This window comes from Babylonia areolata, chromosome 18, assembly GCF_041734735.1.
Source record: "Babylonia areolata isolate BAREFJ2019XMU chromosome 18, ASM4173473v1, whole genome shotgun sequence".
In the NCBI taxonomy this organism is placed as follows: domain Eukaryota; kingdom Metazoa; phylum Mollusca; class Gastropoda; order Neogastropoda; family Buccinidae; genus Babylonia; species Babylonia areolata.
This window is the reverse complement of record NC_134893.1, coordinates 20,869,337-20,889,336: the sequence shown is the minus strand read 5'-3', so window position 1 is coordinate 20,889,336 and position 20,000 is coordinate 20,869,337. Positions and strand designations below refer to the sequence as shown.

Here is a 20,000-nt window from a genome sequence, read left to right as displayed (position 1 = left end):
ACTGTAGAGACCGATGCGAGAGAGACAGTCTCTGTCGCAGCGATCACATGTGTAAGCTGATGCTGGTCTGTCGGCTGCCGTCCCTTTTCTGCGAGCTCGCTTTTCTGCTGCAGCAGCTGACAGTTTGTCCTCACCAATCCGTAGCTGATTCTTGAGAGTGCTTCTCCATCTGTTGCGGTCATCTGCAAGGTCCTCCCAGGACTCAGTGTTGATCTCAAGTGCCTTCATGTCACGTTTGCAAACGTCTTTGTATCTCAGCTGTGGGCGGCCGATGCTTCTCTGCCCCGTGGCGAGCTCTCCATAAAGGATGTCTTTTGGGATGCGACCATCTTCCATGCGGCGAACGTGGCCCAGCCAGCGCAGCCGACGCTGTCTCAGCATGGTATACATGGTCGGGAGGCCAGCGCGAGTCAGGACTTCGGTGTTTGTCACCTTGTCTTGCCAGGAGATGCCGAGTATGCGCCGTAGGCTTCTCAGGTGGAAGGTATTGAGCCTTTTCTCCTGACGAGCATGTGTGGTCCACGCCTCACTGCCATACAGCAAGGTGCTGAGGATGCAGGCGTTGTATACAGCCATCCTTGTCTTCGTGGTCAGCTTGGGATTTGTCCACACTCTTTGTGTGAGGCGGGCTAACGTTGTGGCTGCCTTCCCGATCCTCTTGTCGATTTCGGTGTCAAAGGAGAGGTTGTCGGTGATGGTGGACCCAAGGTAAGTGAATTGATGGATGGCTTCAAGCTCGTAGTCATCAATGGTGATGGCTGGTGGAGATGGCGTGTATTGGCCTAGGACATTTGTCTTCTTGAGACTGATGGTCAGACCGAAATCTTTGCAGGCCTGGGAGAAGCGGTCCATTAGTGACTGCAAATCCCGCTGGGTGTGGGTCACAACTGCGGCATCGTCAGCAAACAGCATGTCTCTGATGAGGGCTTTGCGGACTTTTGTCCTTGCTCTGAGGCGGGCGAGATTGAAGAGCCTGCCATCTGATCTGGTCCGCAGGTAGATCCCTTCTTGCGCTATGCTGAACGCATGTCTCAGGAGAAGAGCAAAGAAAATTCCAAATAGGGTGGGGGCGAGGACACAGCCTTGTTTGACACCGCTGCGTACGTCGAAGGGCCATTAAACTGCACCGTCCCTTTCAAATTGGAGTGGAAGGACTCAATCAAGCTGTGCAGTTTGGGGGTGCAGCCGATCTTTCGAAGAGCCCTGAAAAGGCCGTCTCTGCTGACTAGGTCAAAGGCCTTGGTGAGGCCAATGAATGCGACATACAGGGGGATCCTCTGCTCTCTGCACTTCTCCTGGATTTGGCGAAGGGAGAAGATCATGTCTACCGTGGATCTCTCTGCTCGAAAACCGCACTGTGATTCCGGGTAAACGCGTTCGGACAGTTTCTGCAGGCGAATTAGGAGGACCCGAGCGTAGATTTTGCTTACAATGCTGAGAAGTGAGATGCCTCTGTAATTGTTACAGTCGCTCTTTTCACCCTTGTTTTTGTAGAGGGTGATAATCTTGGCGTCCCTCATGTCCTGCGGTACAGCTCCCTCATTCCAGCACTGACAGAGGACTGTGTGCAGAGGATGCAGAAGAGTAGTCTTGCAGTGTTTAATGAGGTCTGGGGGAATTCTGTCACTGCCAGGTGCCTTGCCTGATGTCAGGCTGTTAATGGCCTTGCTGAGTTCGTCCTTAGTTGGCTCTGCGTCAAGTTCTTCCATGACCGGCATGCACTTGATGGCATCGAGGGCTGAGTTGGACACCATGTTTTCTGGGGAGTAGAGGTCGAAGTAGTGTTCTGCCCATCTCTCCATCTGCTGGCTAGGATCGCTGATTACTTCCCCAGTGGAGGATTTGAGGGGGGCAGTCTTGCTCTGTGTTGGTCCTAGTGCCTTCTTGATACCATCATACATCCCTCGGATGTTGCCTCTTTCAGCAGCATTCTGTATCTCTTCGCTGAGCTCTGTCCAGTACTCATTTGCACATCGCCTGGCTTTAAACTGAACCTTACTCCTGGCAGCCCTGAGGATTTGCAGGTTCTTCTCACTGGGTAACCGTTTGTACTCAGTGAGAGCAGCGCGCTTGGCCTCAATCCTGGGAGTCATCTCTGATGATTTGGCCTCAAACCAGTCGTGGGACTTCGCGGTTTTCTTCCCAAAACAAAACAATCAACAACATGGTTTAATTTTCATCCATGTTCGAAGTGTGTGTGTGTTTGAGAGTGAAACGGGCAGGACGGGTTTACCAAAGCTTACAATTACGTGGATCTGTTTTCTACAATGTGTGATGATTTTGACTTATTCTTTCCGTTGTTCCCACATATGATGGGCGATGACTGGATTGATAAGACCAACTAAAAGAGAAAAAAAAAAACTTTGATAGTCTGTCATCTGCGTGCACGCACGTGTGTGTGTGTGTGTGTGTGTGTGTGTGTGTGTGTGTGTGTGAGCGCGCGCGCGCGTGTGTGTGTGTGAGTACGCGCGCGCGCATGCGTGTGTGAGTGAGTGAGTATGTGTGTGTCCGCGTGTGTAAGTGAGTGCGTGTGGGTGTGTGTCTGCGTGCGCGCGCGCGTGTATGTGTGTAAATTTGGCGCGCGCGTGTGTGTGTGAGTGCGCGCGCGCGCGTGTGTGTGAAGGCTTTGCGCGTGTGTGAGTGAGTGTGTGTGTGTCCGCGTGTGTAAGTGAGTGCGTGTGGGTGTGTGTCTGCGCGGGCGCGCGCGTGTATGTGTGAAAATTTGTTCCCATATGATGATCTTCCTTTCTGACGACCACAATGAGAAGCGTTCAGTCAGTTGAAACACACCAGAGCAGTGGTCAGAGCCTCCTTCTTCTCTGTCTCGTTGGCGCCACTGCCCACCCACACAAACACCTGCAACACGGCCACACACACACACACACACACACACACACACACACACACAAACAAACAAACACGCACGCACGCACACATACACACACACACATACACACAACCGCCGCACCATCATCATCACCACCACCACAGCCACCCCCACATACGCACACACATCCGACCCAAACAGGAACCCTTGTGCGCAACCCCCACCCCCACCACCACCCCCACCCCTCCGCCCCCCTCCCTACCAGCCCCCATCAACCTCACCCACTTCCACGTGCACGAACACCTGTACAACAACACGTGTCACTTCCAAACCAGACCCACCATGACCGGCCACCAAAGACACACACACACACACACACACACACAGAGTCATATTATGACGTCTGCCTGCATGCAAAACATCCGCCACTGGCACCTTCGGTCTGATATCAACAGGAACTGAACTGTGCAGACATGTACCACATGCACAACGCTTCCTGCTCAGAATCAGGGTAGGAGAGAGAGAGAAAAAAAAAAACATACACAGACGTTTTTACGATAATGATAAAAGACACTTTTTTTGTTGGTGTAATAATGGAAGAGAAAGTGAGAGAGAGAGAGAGAGAGAGAGAGAGAGAGAGAGAGAGAGAGAGAAACAGACAAACATAAAGAGGGGAACAAAAGAGGGAAAGAGAGACAGACAGAGACACACAGAGAGAGACAGAGTAACATAGAGAGGAGAGAGAGAGAGGTGGACAGAGAGGGAGAGGCAGACAGACAAACAGAGACACAGAGAGAGACAGGGAAACATAGAGAGGAGAGAGAGAGAGAGGTGGACACAGAGCGAAGAAAGAGAGAGAGAGAGAGAGAGAGAGAGAGAGAGAGAGAGAGAGAGAGAGAGAGAGAGAGAGAGAGCGTCACAATATCAATAAAATACACAACCATTATGTGGGACAATGCAGTTGCGGGCAAGGGACTGGTCGTGGGAATGCAGACCTGTGTCTTTTCTTTCTGTCTAATATAATATTATCAAAAATCCAGGAGCACTAAATAAAGGAAAGGATGTGAGGCCAAACCAGGGACGTATATAACAATCCGCTCACCTCCGTCACTGTGTCTAGCAGCATGACGTCATCTTCGCACAGATCCTGAAAACATAAACCATCATAAACATCCTTCACACGTTTTGCTGGTGTAATCAGTCTCTTCGTTATCCTGGCTGGCTTAAATCACAATATTTTTTTAGCTCTGTGTGTGTGTGTGTGTGTGTGTGTGTGTGTGTGTGTGTGTGTGTGTGTGTGTGTGTGTGTGTGTGTGTGTGTGTGTGTGTGTGTGTGTGTGTGTGTGTGTGTGTGTGCAGCAAAAAAGTCATTTTAGCTGTAAGTAAGATGATTAGATTTGCAAATGTTGCCTAGTTATACTTTTGGAGTTAAAAGACATTTGTGTTTTCTCAACTTTATGTGACATTGTTGTGTATTTGGAAATGTTTGTTATGGGCACGAAAATGAGTATTTTGCAGTAATCCTCCATACTCCAATAGGAGTGAAAGGATAATTAAAACTTGAAACTTGAAACTTGTGTGTGTGTGTGTGTGTGTGTTCTGTGTGTGTATGGATGTCGGCCTCTTCAGCACCGTGTTGTTTCAATTTCTATCTTTCTTCTGGCGATGTGGTGCTTGCGTATAATTATGGATCAGTCAGTTGACAACATCACTGAGTGGACAGAGAGGAGCTTTGCCGAAGCTCAGGCCCCGTCCCACGACCGCAATAAATGGAGAATGTTGGTGATGAGTTTGCAGTGCAACGCCCCCACGACCAAGCCAGGGCTCGGGACAAGTGACAGTGACAGTATTTCTTCACCCAGTAAGAATGCTGTTAACAAACCTTCAATACTAGTTCGTTCTCTCTCTCTCTCTCTCTATCTATCTATCTATCTATCTATCTATCTATCTATCTATCTGTCTAGCTATCTGTCTAAATGTACGGAAATAACCCCAAGTAAGAAACTCTTCACTTCGTACGAAATTGAACTGACTGATGTGTTCCAACCGGATTTTTGTCTTATCATAATTCAATAAAATGGCATGTCATGTCATGTTTTGTCATCTCTCTTTCTGTCTCTCTGTCTCTCCCATGATGCATATGGCCTGAATACAATAAAACGATCATTCATTCATTCATTCATTTTCTGTTTGTCTGTCTGTCTGTCTGTCTGTCTGTCTCTCTCTCTGCATATTTTTCTCCAGTGCTGTTTTTTTTCATTTCCATTATCATTTGTTTTTGTGTCTTCAGACATGATTTAAATTTCTTCAAGTTGACGGTTGTTTTCTTCTTTCTTTCTTTTTTTTTTCTTGTCCTTTCCTTCTTGTCCGTCCTTTCCTTCTTTTGTCCTTCCTGTGTCCTTCTTGTCCTTCCTTTCCTTCTCGTCCATCCTTTCCTTCTTGTCCTTGTCCTTCTGTCCTTCCCTTTCCTTCTTGTCCTTCCTTTCCTTCTTGTCCTTCTCCTTCCTTTTCTTTATTTTCTTCTGTCCATCCTTTCCTTATCGTCCTTCCTGTCCTTCTCGTCCATCCTTTCCTTCTTGTCCTTCCTCCTTTCCTTCTTGTCCTTCCTTTTCTTTTCGCCCTTCCTTTTCTTTATTTTCTTCTGTCCTTCCTTTCCTTATCGTCCTTCCTGTCCTTCTTGTCCTTCCTTTCCTTCTCGTCCATCCTTTCCTTCTTGCCCTTCCTTTTCTTTTCGTCCTTCCTTTTCTTTATTTTCTTCTGTCCTTCCTTTCCTTATCGTCCTTCCTGTCCTTCTTGTCCATCCTTTCCTTCTCGTCCATCCTTTCCTTCTTGTCCTTCCTCCTTTCCTTCTTGTCCTTCCTCTTCTTGTCCTTCTTGTCCCTGTCCTTCCTTTTCTTCTCGTACTTCCTCCTTTCCTTCTCGTCCTTCCTTTCCTTCTCGTCCTTCCTCCTTTCCTTCTTGTCCATCCTCCTTTCCTTCTCGTCCTTCCTCCTTTCCTTCTCGTCCTTCCTCCTTTCCTTCTTGTCCTTCCTCCTTTCCTTCTCGTCCTTCCTCCTTTCCTTCTCGTCCTTCCTTTCCTTCTTGTCCTTCCTCCTTTCCTTCTCGTCCTTCCTCCTTTCCTTCTTGTCCTTCCTCCTTTCCTTCTCGTCCTTCCTCCTTTCCTTCTCGTCCTTCCTTTCCTTCTTGTCCTTCCTCCTTTCCTTCTTGTCCTTCCTCCTTTCCTTCTTGTCCATCCTTTCCTTCTCGTCCTTCCTCCTTTCCTTCTTGTCCATCCTTTCCTTCTCGTCCTTCCTCCTTTCCTTCTTGTCCTTCCTCTTCTTGTCTTTCTTGTCCCTGTCCTTCCTTTTCTTCTTGTCCTTCCTTTTCTACTTATTCTTCCTTTCCTTCTTCCTTTCCTTATCGTCCCTCCTTTCCTTCTTGTCCTTCCTGTCCTTCTTGTCCTTCATGTGCTTCCTTTCTTTCTTGTCCTTCCTTTTCCTTCCTTTCCTACTTCTTCTTCTTCGTCTTCTTCTTTTTCACATCGACTGGGTTTTTTTCTACACATTTTTTGAAGGCATACTTGACAGAAGCTCCTAGTTTATCATTTTCCCCTTTATAAAAGATTCGAGCTCTCTTTCTCTCTCTATCTCTGTTTTTTTTTTCTTCTTCTTTTTTTTATCACGTGCTTGTCCAAAGTTTCCCCGTTTATGAGGGCAGGATAAAAACAAGTCGTATGTGTTCATTCCTTTCCAATCATGAGTTAAGAAAAAAAAAGTTAATACCTTTATTCATTCTCTTCCTCTGTCCCCCCTCTTTTATTAAATAGAATCGTGTCACCATGACCTCATTTACCAGACGACCACCTTAAGCACAAGTGGAACAGCAGACACACTGTCGGCCTGAGTGCCCGGCCAGGGGACGCTATCCATCAGTCACTGGGACTGGGGGGGGGGGGGGGGGCTCCTAGATCTGATCCTATCTGTGCTCAACGAAGGACTATGTCAGAACTGAAAGAAAGGGCGAGAGCGGGATTCGAACCTAAGCCCTCACGGACTCTCTACATTTGCAGCTGAGCGTCTTAACCATTCTGCCACCTTCCTCCACACACAAAAGTAATACACAGCAACAAACAAAACCAACACCTGCCAACGGGAGACTCACACGTCCGAGACGCCAAGAAAGGGGAAGAAACAAAGAACACCCCAATATAGTAAGAATGCCTAATTATCAAGTCCAGAAAAAGATATGTTTTTAATATTCTATGATTTATACAACAACAACAAAAGAATACAAACGAAAGGACAGACGACAGAAAGAACAAGGCGGGCAAAACAAACAAACAAACAAAACAAAAAACAACAACAACAACAAAAAAAGAACAGAGACAGAAAAGAGGAAACTTCCAACACAGACTTTCCAGAAGGTTGGAGCAGGAGGTGGGAGGACGGGGGAAGGGAGGGAGGGGGGGTGCTGTCTACTCTGACAGAGTCCCCGGCATCTCCCACAGGAGTGGGGAGGGGAAGGGGAAGGGGAAAGGGTAGGGGGGGGGGTATGGTAGAGGGTACCTGATCCTGACTGTCCAATCACTGAAGTGCTGACCAGACTGACTGATGCCCCACTCAAGGACCCGAGAGACCGCAGTGAGAGGCACAGGCAGAAACGGGAGGGGGCAGAGGAACGGGGGGAAAGAGGGCCTAAGAAATGAAAGGCAAGAAATTGATGGATAAGAACAAACTGAGATATTGGATGCGGCAAACGGAGAGAAACAGGTGGGACAGAGAGACAGACATAAAATATAGACGGACAGACAGACGTAGTAGACATGCAAACAGGTTGGGTTTTTTGGGGTTTTTTTCAATTTCAGCTTCTCAGGTAGCCACCATTGCGTTTAGACAAATCCATATACGCTGAGCTACATTTGGTAAGTAGATGCCTGACAGCAACACAACCCAGCGCGCTCAGTCAGGCCTTTAGTGCATGTATATACATCTGTGTACTTACAGACAGAGTGGATTTCTTCTAGATGTTGCCACAGGACATCACTTTTGTTGCTATGGGTTCTTTCTCAGGGCACCAAGTGCATGCTGACATACGGGACCTCGGATTATCGTCTGATCCCAATCACTAGACCCTCAGTTTGATTTTCCAGTAAAACTTGGAAGAAAGGGCGAGAGCGGGAATCGAACCCAGACCCCCACGAACACTGTACTGGCAGATAAGCGTCTTATAATAATAATAATAATAATAATAATAATATTTATATAGCGCTGAATCGTGTGCAGAGAAAAATCAAAGCGTTTTCACACCAGTCATTCACACGCATGCATAACTCTAAAACTGAAGACAAGGAAGAGGCAGGGGAGGGAGGCTATCTTGTGAAGAGGTGGGTTTTAAGGCCAGACTTGAAAGAGCTGAGTGCGGAGACCTGACGAAGCGAAAGAGGAAGTTCATTCCAAATGCAAGGTCCAGAGACAGAGAAAGAACGGCGTCCAAAAGTGGAGTGTTTGAATCTGGGTATGCGTAGACATAGTGGATCTGAAGTCGATCGTAGAGAGCGAGATGGAGTGTAGAGGTGAAGGCAGCCACGAAGATAGGAAGGGGCAGATTTGTGAATACATTTATAACATAGAGTGCTGATCTTGTACTTTATTTATCTTTACTCTCTTCACCATTTCACCACTCTGCCACATTCTTCCCCTTCCGCACCCTACCGTGCAAGAAACAAGACAGAAAAGCAGAAACAGAGAGAGAGAGAGAGGGGGGGGAGGAAGGTTGGGCGGGGCAAAGAAAAACGGAGACAGAGAGAGAGAGGGGGGGGGGGGAGGAAGGTTGGGCGGGGCAAAGAAAAACAGAGACAGAGAAGAGAAATTAATAAGCCAAGACGAAAGACATTTCGTGCTTTTTAAAAAACAATTTAAGAAGTTCAAAGCAAGAAGGAAAGAAAAAAAAATGAAAGTAAGAAATAGAGAAAGAAAGAAAAGAAGAAAAAAGAGTGGAAGTGAGAAAGAAAAAAAAAGAAAGAAAAGGAAAAGAAAACTAAACAGAGATAGAAGAAATAATGTATGGAATGTTTGTACTTAGTTATTTGTAAGCGTGAGTGTAGCATCTTTAGAGTTTTTGTGTTCAATGACCCCCCACAAAAAAACACTATCAAATCATTAAATATTACACATATGGTCTAAAGGTCCGTGGCGAGTCTGTGGCCACGCTGCAATACATTGGGGGTGATGATAATTGGACAGACCATATTATCTACATCGATACTCATGCCAGATTTTGTGCATAGTGTGGTCTCCAAGAAAATGCTAAGTCAGTCGAAGTTTCACACACACACACACACACACACACACACACACACACACACACACACACAAGCACACAAAAGCACACACAAAAATGCTGATTACATCGATTCGCTGTGCTTACACACGTGAGCCAAAGAACTGGTAACAGAAGGAGGAAGAGGCAGAGACAATGGGGAAGAAAAGAAAGAGCAGTGAAGACAGAGGAGGAAGGAAATGCCAAACAAACAAACAAACAGGCAGACAGACAGACAGACAGACACAGGCAGGCAGACAGACAGACAGACAGGCACAAACACAATACTGCTGACTGTGGAACAATCAACGGCAGCTATGTACCGGTCAAAACAATTTGCTCAACTCAGGAATTCGGTGGTTTGGGTAGGCGGGTAAAACCACTGAGCCACGAAAAAAAAAATAAATAAAATAAACATAAATAATAATAATAATACTAATAATACTACTAATAATAATAATGGATACTTATATAGCACACTATCCAGAAATCTGCTCTTGGTGCTTTACAAAAACGCTTTTGATAACATAAAACATTATATCTATGTTACATACACACACCAAAATGTGACCACACACACACACACACACACACACACACACACACACACACACGCACGCACGCACGCACGCACGCACGCACGCACACTGCATACATACATTTTTAACATACATGTGTATCTAACAGCTACCCTAACACATACGCACACATAGGCAGGCACAAACTTACATAAACACACGCACACACAATACACATTCATATACATGCATGTAGTTATGTACACATACATATGTATACACACATAGTCAAGCACACCTAACGATAACCGCTCGGTGTTTTTCGCTCAGTCCACCACCCTACCCCTCTACGTCCAACAACAACGAATACAGCTTCGAGACTATGATGATGATAACAATAACAATAAAAAACGATAATGATAATGATAACAATAACAGCAGTCGCAAAGCTTTCAATAATTACAGTAATGGTGGTGGTGGTGATGATTATAGTAATAATGATAATAATAATAACAACAACAACAAATGATAATGACAATAATGATAATGATAATAATAATAATAATAATAATGGCAGTAGAAAAGATCACAAGAGCGCCTGTGATTGTGTAAACAGTAGTAATAATGATGATAACAAGAAAGAAAAAAAAAAAGATGATAATGACAAAACATTTCCATAGAGCCCTGCCAACATAGAAAATACCTCATTACCTAGTTAACACATCAATCAGTAGAATGCTCTGCACAGGGGGTGGGCAGTAGGAGGGTCAAGGAACGGTTGGGCCAACAACGAACAGTGCTCTGCAGTGCCATGTTCTGGGACGGGAGAAGTTGTTTCTGCCTCGATTCTCTCTCTCTCTCTCTTTCTCTCTCTCTCCTTCTCTTTCTCTATCTATTCATCTATCTATTTCTTTTTCCGCCATCTCTCTCTCACCTCTCTTTCTCTCTTTCCACCCTCTCTCTCCGCCTCCCTCTCTCTCTAATTCTCTTTCCGCCCTCTGCCCCGCCTCTCTCTCTTTCCGCCCTCTCTCCTCCTCCTCTCTCTCTTTCCTCCCCTCCTCTCTCTCTCTCTTTCCGCCCCCTCTCTCCGCCTTCCTCTCTCTCTAATTCTCTTTCCGCCCTCTGCCCCGCCTCTCCCTCTTTCCGCCCTCTCTCCTCCTCTCTTTCCTCCCCTCCTCTCTCTCTCTTACTGCCCTCTCTCCGCCTCCCCCTCTCTCTCTCTTTCTCCGCCCCCCCCTCTCTCTCTTCCCGTACCCCCCTCTCTCTCTCTCCGCCCTCCCCCCTCTCTCTCTCTTTCTGCCCTCTCTCACTCCCCCCCTCTCTCTCTCATTCCGCCCTCTCTCTTTCAGCACCCCCCTCTCTCTCTCTCCGCCCTCCCTCTCCCTCTCTGCCCTCTCTCTCTCTCTTTCTCCCCTCTCTCTTCAGCGCCCCCCCTCTCTCTCCTCCCTCCCTCTTTCACTCTTTCCGCCCTCTCTCTCTCTCTCTCTCTACACACACACACACACACACACACACACATATATATATATATATATATATATATATATATATATATATATATCATGTCATTACACAGCCAAAACAGAAAAGGGGGGTGTATCGGTGCACTACTCGGGTTACACCCTCACAAAAGGAGTTCACGCTGCGCAGTTTCGATCAAAGTGACGCACACGCCATTGAAGCCCAGCGTCGTGGGGGGAAATCACCTGACCTCTAACTGACTCCCCCAACCCAACCCACCCCACCCCACCCACCCGACAAGGAAAAACAGTGTGACTTCGGAAGCATGTGCAGCTAATTGCTCCTCTCATCAATCTTGATTAACGCCAAAGGCTCCCTTGACGTCATTTCTAAATGCCCCGTGTTTGGACCCAGTACCGACTTTTGAAAAATGTCACGTGTTACTGCGCAGCACGTGTGTGTGTGTGTGTGTGTGCGTGTGCGCGCGCGCGCGTGTGTGTGTATGAGTGTGTGTGTCACTGCGTGCACGCGCGCTTGCACATCTTAACTGCACTTCTGAGGGCAAAGCCCTTGTAATAATCATATATTACGACGAACATGTGCCCGCACATTGTTTCCAGGTGAGCTCGCTCTTTTGATTGTGTAACCTGGGGCAGCCATGAACCTGAGGAGTTAGTGAGTAGTGCCAAAGACAGAACGGGACATGGAAGGCAAGCAAGCAAGACAGGCAGAGAAGTCATCACGAGTTGGCCAGGGGTCGTGTGTTCCATTGTAAAACAAAGCATATGCTGAGCAACACTGGAAAAAAAAATTGTCAGTTGTTGTTTGTAACGTCCTCGTATAAAACATAAGAGTCTTCGGGTAAAAAAAGGATTAAGGAAAACAAGGAAAGAACGGAAAGATGTGAGGATTGTAGGAAGAAGAAAAAAGGAGGTAAATAAAGAAGCAAAGACAAGAAATCATGACGAGGAAACGACGTGAGAAAGAAAGAAGGAAAGAAGAAAGAAAGAAAAAGAGAAAAAAAAGCAAGAAAAGGAACAACTTCTGGAGTCAATCAAAAAAAATAAATAAATAAATAAATAACAAGAACACAGGAACTCCACAAACCGGAACCAAACACGACAGAACCTAAAAAAAAAAAAAAAAAAAAAAAAAAAAATAGCCACACCACCTTCACGCAGTCTGTTCACTTTCCTGAAAGGTTACAGTAAGTCAGGTAACTTTCAGGTGTAAACGTCCACACCCACCTCACGTGATATGGTCGTCGGAGATAACCGGTTATCCCAGAAAAGCGGGTGGAGGGGACCTATCTAGCACCAAACACCGACACCACCAGAACGACAACACGCTAAGGTGCGGCCTGGAGAATGCCAGTTTTTATGTTGGGTGTCAAGGCCAGACTAGGAATTTATCTCCTGTAGCCAGTGGAAGCATCGACACACAACACTTACCTGAAGCAGCTTTTTCGCACACCGTTCACACAAAAGGGCTCGGTGTCAAAAAGCTTAAACAAACACAAACAAACAAAAAAATGGTATCACACCCAAAACAAACACGAACAAAAATAAAGATGTTAAATACTATGACAAACACAAAAAGCCATAAAGACCGAACAAAAATATTCATAAAACAACCCATAATCTTTTCGGTTACTAGTAGTAGACAAGAGTTCTATCGAAAAGACATGTGTATTGCCGTGTATTGTGGAGAGGAAACAGTTAAGTCTTGACAATTTTGTTATTGTCCCCCCCCCCCACCCCCCACCCCCCTTCTATAAAACAGCACGCAGCACTAAACAGTTTCGGTAGGGTTAAACTCATATAGGTGAACATTTTTTTAAGTCTTGCTTTGTGAAAAAGGGAGTGAGAGCACCAGAACCCAATTCTTTCGTTTCTAGGTAAGTTGTTGAAACGCCGTTTATTTACAGGCAGCGCGCTATTCGTTGTTCTCTTCTTCCTCCTTCTCTTCTTCTCCTTCTTTTTCTTTTGATCGTTCGTCAGCTGGATACCCCAGTCTCCGCAAAGAAGGCAGCTGTACGTTGCAAGTCCTCCACACTGCCGTAGAGCTTCCGGGTCACTGGAGTTGGGTCGGGCCAGTACCTCTTCCTGAACTCCTCATGGAGGGGGCAGGATTGCAGTAGGTGATCTGTTGTGTGGCTGTCAGTCCCACAGGGACACCTTGCTGAGTGACCAATCCGGATTTTAGTGTATGAGTGGTGGTTTAGGTGGTTGTGACCTGTCCTGAGTCTGAATAATGATCTGCTTTTCTACCGGACTCTTCTCCACCAACTATACAGCTGAGGCAGAACCCCTGAAAACAGTAGCCGCACACATCGAGGTCAGCGCTCATGCTAACAAGAAGGTAGTTTTACTAACTGACGCCCTGTCCGTCCTGCGGGCCTCACAGCCCAACAAAAACACTGACCTAAACGACCTGTCCTCCACTCTTGCCTCGCCTCCCTCTGCAGGACCCAGGCTGTCGTCCTGCAATGGATTCCCTCTCACTGCGATGTACTGGGCAATGAGACTGCTGACTCCCTCGCGAAGGAAGGCACTGCACAAGAGCAGGTGGATACGACCACCAACTACTCTCAGGTAAAGAGCATCATCATGGCGAAGCAGGAGAAAAGGTGGATGCAACAGCATCCGCGCCACAAAAGAACAGAACCCTACAAACTGCTGACAAGGCGGGTACAGGTGTCATTTGTTGCTCTGAAATTCATGATTTCAGTTATACAATTATTTGGTTAACACTGTCAGATAGGCACCTTGTCCTGAGTTTACTTCGAACTGACACTTCAAATGCAAGCTGCGTACCCTGCCAGCTACGCTGACCAAGCAGTTTCAAGTGTGCATATACCCATATGCGCTGCATTACAACAGTTTGAAAACTCGAGAACGGTACAGGAAAGGAAAGTTGTCTGACGCACGCTACCTGCTGTTCAGTCTGCTTCTCTCATCATCATTGTTCGTCAGGTTATTGCGCTGCACGTGTTCCAACGATGCTGATGATGATGATGGCGATGTCAGTTTCACTTTTACGGTTCGCTGGGGATATAAATCTGAGAGAGAGAGAGAGAGAGAGAGAGAGAGGGAGGGAGGGAGGGAGGGAGAAAGAGACATCGAGAGAGACAGACAGAAAGAGAGAGACAGAGAGAGAAAGAGGGGGATTAGAGAAAGAAGAGGCGAGTGAGAGAGAGAGAGAGAGGGAGAGAGAGAATACAGATACAGACAGACAGACACAGAGAAACAGGGGAGAGAAAAAGACAGGGAGAGAAAGGGAAGAGGTACAGAGAAAGAGAAAGAGAGTGATATGGGAAGAAACGAAGGAAAAAGGGAAACAGAGAAAGGCGTGGGGGAGGAGACAGAGGGAGGGAGGGAGGAAGGGAGAAAGGAAAGGGGCAGACAGCGGAATGGAACAACACTTCCGAACCTGTGCTGGGCTCAAATGTTATGCACCAACTGACAAGTTATCACACGAGTATTGATCCTGCATGATATTGAATTACATTCATTTTATACCGACTTTCGTCAAAAAGTTTCTACTCGCTTGTGAATATTGATTTCACACACTTGGTAAATTATTAAGAGACAGAAAAACTACAAGCGACCAAAAAAAAAAATTGTAAGGGATTGTCGGAAAGAACGAAAACAAAAATAGCAGCATAAAACGAAGGTTATCTAACTCGCATTTGGCTGAAATTTTCCTTCTTCACTTTTTCTGTATCATTAGCACTTTGAAAATAAAATAGATAGATCGAATAAGTGAAAATAAATGGGCCTAAATAAGGAAGCAAAGAAATAAATTAGCGATAAACAACAAAGTAACCAAGTATATAAAAGCAAAACGCGATGTCAATGAATTATTCCAACATGCTTTCCAAAACTGTTCGACAAGAAAAGATTATCAGTATGGCTTTACAATCCTAATTAAGCCTAAGATCTGTGTCTAGGACTGGGAGGGGAGGGGGCAGGGGGGGCTTGGGTGAGAAAGAGAGGGGGTGGGAGGGTCGATTTACACTTCGCAGGAAGGAAAAGATTAAATAATACATTTGTGCTGGATGTACAATAACGTTCAGTGTGTGTGTGTGTGTGTGTGTGTGTGTGTGTGTGTGTGTGTGTGTGCATAATCATGTATTTGTGTGTGTGTGTGTGTGTGTGTGTGTGTGTGTGTGTGTGTGCATAATCATGTATGAATGCATGTATGTAGAAATATATATATGTGTGTGCGTGTGTGCGTGCGTGCGCGCGCGTGCATGCATACAGGCATGTGTACGTGCGTTCATGTGTGCGGTGTGCGTGTGTGAGTGTGCGCACACGCATTTGAGTGAGTGCGCGTCTCAGACACCGACACACAGAAGATCCGCAGTGGCAAACAAGTCTGGCCCGTCGCGCGCCCAAATGTTCTTTTCTGGCACCTTTTACGCAGTTTAGCTGCCCCTACCGCCCACCATCACCACCACTCTCACTCCCAACCCCTACCGCCCCCACCCACCTCCCTGGCCCCCCACCACTACCTTCTTTCCGTCGCCGTCGGAGTAGTGGAGGAGAAACTCGGTGAAATAGATAGATAGATAGATGAGAGATCTAGGTGCACATCCCGGAGAAGCCAACGCTGCACTCAAACCCTCTTCCTTCCCAGACTGCACGAGCTGTTCTTAAGGCGTCACAACACGGACAGCACGTGCACTATCGCAGCTCGTTGTTTGATTACAGACAGGAGAGAGAGAGGAAATTCCAAACCCTGTCTGCCAAAAAAAAACAGGGCGACGTCACCTGAAGGTTTCCGGAAACCAGAAGGTTTTTTAGCAGTGCTCAGCGCTGCGAAGATACACAAACGTTAATGACAGCACTGCACTTGTAGGCATCCGTAAAAAGTGTGCTGGGATGCTGACGAGAGAGCTAATTTGTTTAAGTGGGATGGTTTGCACTGTTTTGAAACGACAAAAACGAACGAATAAGAACCAAGAGAGAGAGAGAGAGAGAGTGAGGGGTGGGAATGTGGTTCGCACTTGGTGACGTCATTACTGAGTAACACAGGCCGTTTTTTGTTGTTGGCAGATGAAACATGTGTATGGAATCGTCGACGGTAATGACGCAGGTCGGATCTGATGATAACATGCCCCAGTTGGATGAATATATTCGTCTGTTGGACTCTCTCTCTCTCTCTCTCTCTCTCTCTCTCTCTCACGCACGCGCATACACAATGCTGAATATTGAAAAGCTGGAATACGAGATTACTCTGAAGTAACTGAAATAAGAGAGGCAAGGCCTTCAAGACTCACTTGTGATACACTTACAAAAAAATCCAAGCTTTTTATGTATTGAGTATAATTTCAAAATGTAATGTTTAAGATGAGAAAGATCAGTTTAAAGCAAATTAACTCCCCTAGCATTAATTACAGAGTAATTTCCCTTTTTTACAATCTGCACCAAAACGTTTGCAAAATAAATAAAACTTCCATGTTTAGCAAAAGAAGTTACTGTTAGAACAAAAAATGATAATAATGACTGCTCTAGTTGTTGGGTCAGAATATCAGATCAAAGTGCCAAGTTTAGAGAATACAATATATATATATATATATATATATATATATATATAACAGTAAATGCAGTTTGCATATAATTAGGCTTCAGTCTTTATTTTTTTGTGCCCATCCCAGAGGTGCAATATTGTTTTAAACAAGATGACTGGAAAGAACTGAATTTTTCCTATTTTTATGCTAAATTTGGTGTCAACTGACAAAGTAGTTGCAGAGAAAATGCCAATGTTAAAGTTTACCACGGACACACACACACACAGACACACCCACACACACACACACACAGAGACAACCGAACACCGGGTTAAAACATAGACTCACTTTGTTTACACAAGTGAGTCAAAAAGGACAAAATCTTTGAAATTTTACGTTCAGAGAAAACCACTTCCCCTCTGTCTTTTATTTTGCTGGTTCTGGAGATTCCACCGCAATTCTGGTGATTCCATTCGGATTCGTGTGTGTGCGGATGGGGTAAGAGGGAGAATTCAATCATAAGTTTTAATGGTTTCAATGTAATTTGGGGGTCTCGTCATGATTTGGATGATTCTGTAGTGACCTTATGTGTTTTACTATTATTTTGGTGGTTCGTTGCAATGCATCGTAAATTTAGAGGCTTCAACGTAAATTTGTTGGTTTCACCACATCGTAATTTTGGTGGTTTGTACATATATTTTGTTGTTGCTTGGCATTGTTACTTTGGTGATTCATTCGTAAATTGGGTGGTTACATAGTAGCGTAACTTTGGTGGTTCCATGGCATGGTTAATTTAGCGGTCGCATCCTAAATTGGATGGTTACATAAATTCATAACTTTGGTGGTTCCATGATCAATTTGGTGGTCGCATCCTAAATTGGGTGGTTACATAAATTCATAACTTTGGTGGTTCCATGATCAATTTGGTGGTTGCATCCTAAATTGGATGGTTGCATAAATTCATAACTTTGGTGGTTCCATGATCAATTTGGTGGTCGCATCCTAAATTGGGTGGTTACATAAATTCATAACTTTGGTGGTTCCATGATCAATTTGGTGGTCGCATCCTAAATTGGGTGGTTACATAAATTCATAACTTTGGTGGTTCCATGATCAATTTGGTGGTTGCATCCTAAATTGGATGGTTACATAAATTCATAACTTTGGTGGTTCCACGGTCAATTTGGTGGTTGCATCCTAAATTGGATGGTTACATAAATTCATAACTTTGGTGGCTCCACGGTCAATTTCGTGGTTGCATCCTAAATTGGATGGTTACATAAATTCATAACTTTGGTGGTTCCATGGTCATTTTGGTGGTTGCATCCTAAATTGGATGGTTACATAAATTCATAACTTTGGTGGTTCCATGGTCATTTTGGTGGTTGCATCCTAAATTGGATGGTTACATAAATTCATAACTTTGGTGGTTCCATGGTCAATTTGGTGGTTGCATCCTAAATTGGATGGTTACATAAATTCATAACTTTGGTGGTTCCACGGTCAATTTGGTGGTTGCATCCTAAATTGGATGGTTACATAAATTCATAACTTTGGTGGTTCTATGGTCATTTTGGTGGTTGCATCCTAAATTGGATGGTTACATAAATTCATAACTTTGGTGGTTCTATGGTCATTTTGGTGGTTGCATTCTAAATTGGATGGTTACATAAATTCATAACTTTGGTGGTTCCATGGTCATTTTGGTGGTTGCATCCTAAATTGGATGGTTACATAAATTCATAACTTTGGTGGTTCTATGGTCATTTTGGTGGTTGCATCCTAAATTGGATGGTTACATAAATTCATAACTTTGGTGGTTCTATGGTCAATTTGGTGGTTGCATCCTAAATTGGATGGTTACATAAATTCATAACTGTGGTGGTTCCATGGTCAATTTGGTGGTTCCGTGGTAAATTTGATGGTTCCATCCTAAATTGGGAGGTTGCATCATATTGCGATTTTGGTAGGTCCGTTGTATCGTAACTTTGGTGGTTCCACTCAGACTGTTTTCTTGTTGACCAGCAGAGGTGAATGAATATATATTCAGGAATAAGGTAAAGAAGTAAGAACGATGTCTGACTGGACGAAAGAATTTGATTTTCGTGTGCCTCGGGTATAAAGCTGGACATCTGGGTCAGTATTAGCACACGATTTCAAATCTAAACTATCGCCGATGGAAGAATTTGATTCAATGTCCCGTCAATGGTACTGGTGATTGTAGGCATTTTGTTAAAGTATTGATTTTCACAGTTTCAAAGAGGTGGAGTTAAACTGAAAACAAATGTTCTTTATAATTCTCTCTCTCTCTCTCTCTCTCTCTCTCTCTCTATTTTTTTTTTATTGAACTAGCTCTGTGTATGCGGGCAGGCGTGCCTTTGTGCAACTCTCTCTCTCTCTCTCTCTCTCTCTCTCTCTCTCTCTCTGCCGTGTGTGTGTGTGTGTGTGTGTGTGTGTGTGTGTGTGTGTGTGTGTGTGCCTGCCTGAAGAATGAAGATTTGTGGCAATATAAACCACACACACACACACACACACACACACACAGACACAGTGACACAGACATACACACAAGTTGAGCATCTCAATAAACACGTTATATTTATTTCTACTCTCTGACGTACGGACTGGGTGCGGGGCTACATCAACGCACTGAGCAGCTGGCATGCTGGTTTGTGGCCTCCGTGTTTTGATTTCAGAAAAAAAAACCCAAAAAACTTCTCTCTGCTTCTCTCCAGAGAAGTTCTCCCGGTGTCAAGAGCGAGATCTTCTCCCCTCCTCCCCCTACCTCCTGTTTTCTGTTACTGGTGATATTTGTAATCATGCATGTATTATTTCGTATCATCATCTCTTCCGCATGCATGGAAAGTGTGAACGAGGGTGACTCTGTGTATTGTGTGTTGTGTGTGAGTGTGTGTGCGCGCGCGTGCGTTTGCGTGAAGACGACGCTTTAATTAAAGATTCAAGGAAACTGCCTAAACACAGGTAAACGCTCGAGAGAACAACACACACACACACACACACACACACACACACACACACACACACACACACACACACACACACACACTACACACACACACAAAAGAGCGCATGGTTCGGAATGGAAGCTTTGATACCATGCTAAATGAAGAACGGGGGTTGGTGAGCTTGTATTCAAAAATGACCCCTCTGCAAAGAGCGAGTGCACCACGAAAATTATGGGACAAAGAGATGTCTGAAATTGTCTGGGTGTTTTGGAACATCGGGGAGCTAATACTTTTCATCCTTCAAGGCAAACCGAATGGGCCTACCGGTCGCTGTGCCCCGTTTTTCATATTATTTTTCCCCCATCGCAATGTGCATATCATTACACTCGGGAATTTTCGCCCGGCGGGGCAAAACC

At 45.1% G+C, this 20,000-nt stretch overlaps 1 protein-coding gene across 4 annotated transcripts in view; it reads right to left on the bottom strand.

Moving 5' to 3' along the window:
- The window catches only part of LOC143292558 (advillin-like), a 109,238-nt gene that overhangs the window by 9,072 nt on the left and 80,166 nt on the right, over positions 1-20,000 (bottom strand). For all 4 annotated transcript variants that reach the window (XM_076602965.1, XM_076602968.1, XM_076602969.1 and 1 more), the window contains exons 23-24: positions 3,930-3,974; positions 2,791-2,856 (exon numbers count right to left, since the gene is read on the bottom strand). In XM_076602965.1, coding sequence (XP_076459080.1) covers positions 2,791-2,856; positions 3,930-3,974 — 111 coding nt within the window. The remainder of the gene's footprint in view (positions 1-2,790; positions 2,857-3,929; positions 3,975-20,000) is intronic.